Source organism: Mustela lutreola, chromosome 9, assembly GCF_030435805.1.
Source record: "Mustela lutreola isolate mMusLut2 chromosome 9, mMusLut2.pri, whole genome shotgun sequence".
NCBI classification, from domain to species: Eukaryota; Metazoa; Chordata; class Mammalia; order Carnivora; family Mustelidae; genus Mustela; species Mustela lutreola.
The window spans coordinates 114,253,590-114,263,487 of record NC_081298.1 but is presented as its reverse complement, the minus strand read 5'-3'; the positions used below and the strand labels follow the sequence as shown (position 1 = coordinate 114,263,487).

Genomic DNA, 9,898 nt, shown 5'->3' with positions numbered 1-9,898 from the left:
TAGATTAAAACGTCAAAGAATGATTACATATTACTCTGCATTTTAAAAGCACACCTGTTTTATTTACATTAATTAAAATTTAGTGATAATTAGCTTTAAAATCCACTTTAGTTTATAAAATTTATAAATTTATAAAATTGAACCTCCACTAGACAGTTGTCTGCAAACTACTATTGACGTGGTAGGACTAGGAGGGAGTGGTTGTGTGTGTGTTTGTGTGAGTATAAAAGCAAACAATCAAGGGAGGGATGAGAGACAGGGAGGGAGGGGGGGGGGAGAGAGAGATCCATCTAGCCCCTGGTTAGATCATAAAAGCCAAAATCTATCTTGCTGTTGTTAATGAGAAACAATCTCTGGAAAGCCTCTTCTAATGGGAGTAACGTCCAGCACAGTAATGCCTGTGCTTTGGAGAATCACAGAAGTCCACAACTGAATGGGAGCCCTAGAAAACACCTTACTTATCTCTTCTACTTTTCAAATGAGAAAATGAAGGCACAGAACAGTTACACATTGTGACAAGGCTACACGGAGAATTGTAAGCCAGTCAAGAACCTGGTGTCCTAATGCCCAGATCAAATGCTAAATCTACTATTCCTTAACCTACCTCTCATACATTGTCTTCTACCAGAACAAGAATGAAGTTGTTGAGTTCATGATTTTAATAGAAAACAAACACCCAAACTCATACACACTTACATACACCCCCCCAAAACATTACCTTATTATTGTATGGCATTTTTTTCTTTGTCTTAATTGTATGCATCACAAATCTATATGTAATGCATACATATGCATTATAAATCAGAATCTGTGATTCAGCTAATACCTTATACTGACTCCCCAGTTTTTTCAAGATTTTAAGGTTTGTGCAATTGTAGGATTATTCCTCTTCTGGTAGTTTGGTGGTATGTTTTAATTAACAAAAAGAGATTTTTGGTCTTTTCGCTGTTGTTGTTGTATTGTTTTGTTTTTTTGTTTTGAGGATTCTGTGCTATTCAAGTTGTTCCAAAATCAGGAATGGAAGTCATTGGTGGTGACAAATGATTAAGAAAATACCAGCTTTTTGAAAAACTATAATTCTATGACAAGTAAGCTAAAGAACAGTAACAAATCTTCAGAGTCGAGAATTTTTTCAAAATAACATTAATTTTCTTAGGTCTTAGAGTTGGGAGACCTGCAAGAGCAATGAGGAGCAGTGATACGGCTGACTGAGAAGGGGTATGATCTGCTCTCTGCTCATCTCTTTCTTTCCTGTTCAAGAACTTTCTTTGCACCCCTTCTTCAATTCTCTCCCTAAGCCAAAGCAGGAAAAGCCTCCTGAATACTACTTTTTAATCATTCAGTCTAGTTAAAATAATCTTCACAAAGTGAACCCATGGGGCGGTTGGGTGGCTCCGTCAGTTAAGCACCTGCCTTCGGCTCAGGTCATGATCCCGGGGTGCTGGGATTGAGCCCCGCATTGGGCTCCCTGCTCAGCGGGGGGGAGCCTGGTTCTCCTTCTCCCTCTGCTGCTCCCCCTGTTTGTGCTCTCTCCCTCTCCCAAATAAATAAAATCTTAAAAACAAAGTGGCCCCCTCAGAGGGCTTTGTGGTTGGGGGCAAGTGGAACAAGTGCATCCAAATATCACTAGGACCGAAAGGGAGTTCAAAGGCAGAGTCTCAGCAAATAGCTTTCCAGGGCTGATAAAGATCTAATGAAACGTCCTTTTTCGTGGTGTTATTTCCTTCTTCCCTGAAGAAGTAGCAGAAGCACAAAAAACTAAAGTCTACATTTTCGGTTGTCTGTAAAGTGCTCTAAAAACAAAACAAAAAAACCCAAAACGAACTGCTTGGAGATTATCAGGTACAATGTGATAAGTCTGGGGAAACTGGGGTGTGAAGAGCTCACGCCCGGGGTGGAGAGAGGGGATGCATTCAGGTGGTGCCGCTTACCCCGATGGCGCAGTATTTGGCTGGCAGCGGGAAAGACCTGTGTATAATAAATTTAAAAGCTTGGAAGCTGGCACGGGTGAGACAAGTCACAGGTGAGCCAGAAACCTTACTAGGATGTAAAGGAAACACGTGGTTACCGAATTGTGTGGGCTTCTGTGAAGTGCCTGACAGGGTTCACAGAAGTCAGTACTTAATTTGGGCACTAGATGTTCCAGCGCAGCTGTCTTCCGTGTGGCTGAGAAATGCAAGGGAGTGTGTGTGCGTGCGCAGCAACTAAGTGAGAAACAGGTACTTCAAACAGAGAAGAGTTGCAGGTTGAGGTCTGTGGGCTTGTGTGGTTCAGAGGCTGGTCGCCCAGGGAAAGAGCCAATGAGCAAGTGTTACTCAGATGATTTTCTTCATGGTAAAAGGACTGCAGCAGAGCATTTTCCTAAAGCATTAGATGCTTTCTCCCCCTGCCGCCCCGCCCACCCCGTGATCTCTAAATGATGGATTTGTCTATGGAAAAAAAAAAAAAATGAGAGAGAAAAATGCCAGTTTGCGTTAGTTCTTAAATGTAAGCAAAAATAAGGAAAGACAGTCACCCTATCAACCCTTGCCAAAAAGTCCATCGCTGTCTGAAGCATGACTATAAGCAAAATGGGAAGCGGAGTTGTGTGCTGTATTCTGAATTTCTGCGTGTGCGTGTGCGAGTTATGTAGATACGCGGGAGAGCTGGAGCAGGAGTAGCCCGGCAATGAGAAGGCTTACCTGGTAAAAACACTATGAACGTTGAAAAGAAATGTTTCAGCAAAGTTGCCTTTTATCTTTTATTTCTCATTTTCCTGGTTCCTGTGGCCTCATTTAATTAAAAATGCGAGAAACATACAAATCTGAAGAGGCACATTCTTGATGATAAGATGACAAGAAGACCACCTTAGAAGCTTATAGTCACACTAAGCGTGTTAAATGGCCAAATAAGCCCACTTAGAACATCCTTCCAGTGAGCAGGAAACTATTGTCGAGACACCGCAATTCCTAAGTAAAGAGATGCTCCTCCCAAATAACTGAAGATTCTCTAGAAGGTTCCATGGCTATGTTTATAGGTGCAATAAACTTTTAGAGGTGAACAGAAGATGGTGTAGGTGGGAGATACCTGGTGTTTCTTGGAATTACGTGTATTTGCAAAATTTAACAACGTTCAGGTAAGCATGCCAGACCCAGGAGCAGAAAAGAGTTAATGCAATAACCTTAATATTTATTGAAACATCACTATTTTGTGCCTTTATGCCAGACAGCGATAGACAACCCCATATTATTTTACATGAGTTCCTTGCTAGCAAACAAAAAGCCCTTTAAACAGACTGCATCATTCTTCCATGTCTAGGATAAAAGGCATCTACTATGTTGTTTTAAAACTTTTAATTATAAACATATATATAGAGAAATAGGTACATATGTGTATATGTAGGTGTATCTGTCAAGTTTACTAGAGAAAATATCCCAGAGTAAACTGGGCTCATCTATTGTGGTGTTTTGTTTGTTTGCTTCTTTTTTTTTTTTTGGTAGGAGACACAAAGAAGGTAACTGAAAGATAATCTTTTTGCTGTTGGAAGCATTTAAAAACCTGATCTGATATACAAGTTTAGGGCTGCACAAGTTCACAGAGGCTATGGATTCAAATGTTTGGAAGTATATTGACCTTGAACCAAATATTTAGGACACACACCCAACAGGATACATCTAGGCACTGAGATGATCAAGCCAGGAAAAAGAAAAAGAAACCACGATGCTCTAAAGGATAGCATTAGAGTCAGCAGTCAATTATCACAGGATATTATGTCCTGAGGATGGTAATTCCTCGTAGTTCCTTATTTGCTATGTAAATGTATGGAATTTTCTCTGACTTCCTTTAAAATTGGAATCATCAATGTCTCATGAGACAGAGAAAGTAGTGTCTTCCCTGGAATCGAGGGATAAACCTACATGACATTTACAGGTTCCCTTCCTACACCAATATAAAATCCAGCACTACTCAACAGACCTGGTTACAATAAGCATGAATTAAAATGCAGAAACATAATGTCATTCCTTACACAAACAACAGTTAGGCAAGCTATTTGGTAATGCTCTAAGACATTATGTAGTCAGGTAAACCAAAATGACATATGTAACTCTTTTTTCCAAAAATCAACATACAAGCCCACAAATTCTCTAAATTGCCTCTGGAAGGGCTGCTCTGATGAAATGGAAAATGTCTCCTCCATATGTGCAGTTTCAGACTCTCTAACATTTAAAGAAAATGTTCTAAAAGATAAAGTTGGCATGTAAAAAGCATGGGCAGAGGAATCAGTAATGATCAGAGCAAAACAATTCTAGAAGGCATCTTAATTTTCATATGGCTCATTTGCATTTGAAACACTGAGAATCCCTATCTCTCTTGTACAAAAATGTGTACATATTAAATTACTTTCCACTTGAAAGAACATTTTCCTAAATGTTTGGAAGATGATCAAATTTTAACTGAAGGACTTGTTTTCTTCCATCAGGTGTGGGGGAGATGTGGCTTCCTGGTATGAGAGGCAACAGTTGATTCTAATAGCAGAACAAGACAAAAATAAGAAAGTAAATGGAAAAGAACTCCTATTTGTATAGTTTGATTTAATGATGGTAAAACAAAAAGGATACATATGATACAAAGAAGTCAGAAGAGATCAATTTAAAAATCAAACAGGGTTACCTTTCCAAAAATTGTGATATTCTGATACTTGAAAATTAGGTTCTATTACTTATTCTAGGATTCTCATGGATATAGTTGATTTATTTCAGAATGTTCATTTCTGAGTATCTAGTCAGTGTTTAAAAGCTAGATGCCCACCAGCTATTAGACAATAATTTCTGAGCATCTACATTCTACCTATCTTAAATTAATAACTTTAGGATATTTGGCAAAACAGTAAAGATTTAATACCTCTTTACTAGCAATACTAAACAATATTTAGCGTTAAGGAAATTGTTGGGTTACTCACTCAGAGATCTAGAAGTTGGTATCCAGGGGGGGAATTTGAACTCAGAAAGTGAAAGCACATTGGATGAAAAGATCTTTTTGAATTTTTAGTTTATTTTCTGATAACGGTAAAACGTTTAGGGAAGAGGTCCATGCTTTGAAAGAAAACCAGAACATGAAAGACATCCCTGCCTTCCTCTTGGCCTTGCTCTCCAGAGACTTCACCTGGTGGCAGGTTAGACATGGTCTCAAGGTGGGGGCTCTAGTAAGGCTTCCTCATGAAGTGGGGACAGGATGCAGTTGACTAAGGACAGAGAACATGACCTAAGTTCTGTAAATGAGATTATTTAGGTCTATGCTGCTCTTTGTGCTTCTTTTCCTTTTGGAGAAATAAAATCTCTGAACTGTATCAGCTGGGCTACCGGGTATTAAGGAACGGGGAACACAGCTGTGTAAGTCTCCAGACTTACAGGAAGGGCAGCATTCTCCACCCTACCCTCCACGCGAGGCTGGGAGAATGGCCGTCCGGAACCTAGGGGCAGGATGGGGCAGTGCTGCTGTTCACCCTCCCAGGCCAAGCGTGGGGAATCTGGTGAGATGTTTCCAAGGGGACAGTGTTTTTACACACAACTCACCCTGCATTTCGAACAGCTGGCTCAGACTTACTTGAGCAAACCCTAATCTTTTGGTTAAGATTTGGTTTTGCAAAGCGCATTGGGCTTGACCTGCAAACACATAACTTAAAACAGTAGAAGATAATATGGTCTATGTAGTAAAAATTTGAAAATCATCTTAACATATCATCTTATTGATTTGATCTTTCTCAATAAACTTTGATTTTAATGATCAAAAGGTTGAAAAATAAACCCCTGCTTTCTTCCTTTATGGTAGACATGCTAATAAGAAGATAAATGACCAATAAGTAGATCCAAGGTGGACCCTGAAGCAAACAGAATGGGATGACTGTCCGTCTGCTAACTCGAAAGTTACATTTTTTTTTATTAATAAGCAGTGTTCAGCTATTTATTTGGATAATATTTACCGAGTACCTTCTATAGGTCAGACACTGTTTTAGGTGCTGGGACACAAGATAAAAAATAACTCCCAAACCAAAACAAACCTACTTCCATGGGGTTTATGTTTTAATTTCAAAGTTTTTCTGAAACCAAGTAAAGCAATAGTAAACCGAGAAACTGCAAAATCAAGGCTTGTCATATTCATCATGTTGTCCTATGATATTGATATTGGCTTCATTTTAGGATAGAATTTGGTTCTCAGGTCTTTAAGTTTCATCTCTTAGTATCTGCCAGAACTTGTCCTTGGTTTTGAGGAAAAGCCTAGGGAAGGCAGGCTTAGGTGCCTGCCATCAGTAAGAAGGGAAGAGTTGAGTTTTCTTTATGGTGTGTCTGGAGGCGACAGAGGGTCCTGGAATTCCTTGGTAACATTCAAACTCAGTCCTGCTGTTTTGGGGGATTTTATTGTATGAAGTTGCTGTATTTTGCGTCCGTGATCTGGCAGATGAACTATCCAATCAGCATAGCAAAAAAGTTGAGCAATACTTTGATTCAAGTATATTTGGAATAAGATTTTGCAACAAATTTGTATATTTTCATAGTTTTTATGGTTTTATTACATCAATCACCAAAATTTATTAAGATAAACAAATACAACTAAACCAGTGCAAAGAAAGGTCTTGGTGTCCACCTAGTCTCACTTTGAAAGGCAGGAAAAAAAAAAAAGATTCATTTTTATAGCGCTTTAACTTTTGAACAGAGGTACCTGCTGGCGTCTTCTGTTTCTTCCTTCAGTACGTGCTTTTCTTTTAATTTGGTCTTCATGAAAAGAATCAAAGTACGGGCTCTCCAGGAGTTGGGCACAGGTTAATCTGTCATCAGGATTCATCTTCAGACACTCCTTTGGAAAAAAAGAAAGTGTGAAAAGAGCGGCCCATTTTGTTACTATGACCTGAAACTGAATAACTTGTTAGAGCAAATATGAGCCTAGAAAATTTTTGGGTTTGGGGCACCCGGGTGACTCAGTGGGTTAAGCCTCTGCCTTTGGCTCAGGTCATGATCTCAGGGTCCTGGGATTGAGCCCCACATTGGACTCTCTGCTCAGCAGGGAGCCTGCTTCCCCCTCTCTCTGCCTGCTTCTCTGCCTATTTGTGATCTCTGTCTGTCAAATAAAAATAAATAAAATCTTTAAAAAAAAAGAGAAAATTTTCAGGTTTGTATATTATCAAGTACTTGAAACTCGTTAATAACTAGAATAACTTTTTTTTTTGTTTTTGCCATTCAAAGTCTTGAGGGTGGAATTGAACATTCACTGTCTCTGGAAGGGGGGGTGCTACAAGTACAGCAGGTGTTTCTTTCTTTCTTTTTTCTTCTTCAAAGACTTTATTTGTCAGAGAGAGAGAGAGAGAGAGAGAGATACAGAGCACAAGCAGGGGGAGTGGCAGGCAGAGGCAGAAGGAGAAAATGACTCCCTGCTGAGCACGGAGCCTGTGATCCCAGGACCCTGAGATCATAACCTGAGCCAAAGGCAGATGCTTAACTGAGCCACCCATGCATCCCATAGATCAGGTGTTTCTACCAATGATATCTTTTCACTACTTGTCAAAGCAAATAGTTTGTGGGATACTTTAAGTGTGATCCTGGGTGTGATCCCAGGACCAGCTGCATTAGCATTCCGGAGCAACTTCTTGTAAATGCAGTTCCTGCTCAATCAAAAGCACTGGGGGTGGGAGCCACTGGTCTGCATTTGATAAGCTCTCTGGGTGATTCTGATACCTGCTCAAGTTTGAAAACCACCAGTTTAGGGAGATGGCTAAAGTATTTGTCTTTAAAGTCTTCATAATCGGGGCGCCTGGGTTGCTCAGTGGGTTAAGCATCTGCCTTTGGCTCAGGGCATGATTCCAGGGTCCTGGGACCAAGTCCCGCATTAGGCTCTTTGTTCAGTGGGGAGCCTGCTTCCTCCTCTCTATGTCTGCCTGCCTCTCTGCCTACTTGTGATCTTTGTCTAATAAATACATAAAACCTTTTAAAAAACTAAAAAAACTAAAGTCTTCGTAATGAAACAAATCTAAAACCTGGATAATTGGTATATATATGTATATAACAATAACTAGAGGCAAAAAGGAAAAGGTACCATCATGGCCCTTTATATTAGAGACTACTACAAGCCTCTAGCTTCACCTCCAAGAGAGGGGAGGGCTCTGGCAGCAGCAGGGTTGGTGGAATCCTGTCGCAGAGATTTTCTTCAAGAAGCCCTGATACTCTTTGGCCCGAGAATGGGGCTTTTCCCATGGAGAAAGATCGTGATCCCTAAGGAATTAGAACCGCCTTAGAACATCCAGGCACAGGAGCCCTGAAATTTCTTGCCTTATGACCATAATAGAGAATTAAAATTTATCAACATAACAGACTTATTTTTGAGGCATTTGGGTGTCCGGATAATTATGCCGACTGTGTCTGCCCCAGTCGGGGCTGCCCTGTGGTGTCTGTGCCTCCCTAGCCCCAGCTGACAGGTCTCTGAGACCCTTGCGAATGCCACCACCCCTACAGTCTCACCTGCCCCTTAGAGCCAAGTCTTATTGCACCTGGTTTTAGGAAACAGTCCTGCTCGGCATACCCAAGTTCCCTTGTCCTTCCAGAGCTGGTGCCTGCTCCACACAGATCCTACCCCGTGCCCATGTTGATGATCCCTACCATAATTAAGTATAACTGCTACTGGGGGTCTGTCTCCTCAAACCCTAACACTGTCAGGACTAGAACCAGCACAGAAAGACTGATATTCAAAGATTCTGAGTATAAGCTGTGGTAGTCTATTTCTTCATCACTCTGTTCTGGCTTTTGCCTCCATCATTCCACATAAGTGACTTCTGTTATTCATACCTAGACTTCCATATTCATGCATCCAATGGGTAGATCATGTTCTCATCTCCACAATGTTAGACACTACTGACCACATCCTCCTCCTTGAAACTCCCTTTGGCTTCTTGATGCCTCCCTTTCCGTCTTCTTACCTCATGACCACCCCTTCTCAAACCAGCCAGAGTTAGTTTACCTTCTTCTTTCTAGTGGGTGGGTGGGACTCCTTCAGGCTCAGTCCTAGGTTCTCCTTTCTCCTCTCTGTTTCTAGATAATCTCACGGATTCTTAAGTCTTCAATTACTAAGGTTTATCAGAGACTTCCACATGTATATTTATGGTCCAGACCTCTCCTTTGAACTCCAGACCCACATATGCTGTGGCCTACTTAACAGTTCTGATTTATCTCAAGGGCACTGTTACGGATTGACTTGTGTTCCCACCAAACCATGTTGAAGCCCTAAGCCCCAGAACTGTATCATGTTGACCTTGTTTGGAAATAGGGTCTTTGCAAATGTAAATTGTTAACATGAGATCATAATGGAACAGGCCGGTCTCTAACCCAATGGGATGGTGTTCTTATAAGAGAGAAGATAGTGCAAAGACAGACACAGAGAAAACACCAGAAGACAGAAGCAGAAGTTGAAGTTCTGCTTTCAAAAGCTCAAGAATGTCTGGAGATACCAGAAGCTGGTAGAGGCCAGGAAGGACCCACCCTGAAAACTTCAGAGAGAGCATGGCCCTATCAACACCTTGGTTTGAGACCTCTAGTTTCCAGAACTGTGAGAATAAATTTCTGTTGCTTGCAGTCACCCAGCTCGTGGTACTTTGTTACAACAGCTCTAGGAAACTGGTACAGATATCTCATGGTTGCGGCCCTCCTCTACTTACTCCTCAGATCTGAATCATAACTAAGTCCTATCAGTTTAATTTCCAATAATTTGTTGAATTCATCAACTTTCCTTAACAGGCTTTCAATCTATTGAAATACAGTCTATTAAATACTAGTGGTTTTTACTTTAAAGAATATTTTTAGATTCTAAAAAGAGGCTGCTAATGCTGAGCTGTTCCATGGGACCTGGGCTAGAATGACATCATATTTTGTCAGTTCTA

General features: G+C 40.7%; 1 protein-coding gene across 1 annotated transcript in view; it reads right to left on the bottom strand.

Moving 5' to 3' along the window:
• Positions 1-3,147: 3,147 nt before the first annotated feature.
• CDKL4 (cyclin dependent kinase like 4) overlaps positions 3,148-9,898 on the bottom strand; it is a 45,755-nt gene continuing 39,004 nt past the window's right edge. The window contains exons 9-10 of the mRNA XM_059188524.1: positions 6,697-6,831; positions 3,148-4,505 (exon numbers count right to left, since the gene is read on the bottom strand). Of these exons, the coding sequence (XP_059044507.1) occupies positions 4,404-4,505; positions 6,697-6,831 (237 nt within the window). The 3' untranslated portion in view covers positions 3,148-4,403. The remainder of the gene's footprint in view (positions 4,506-6,696; positions 6,832-9,898) is intronic.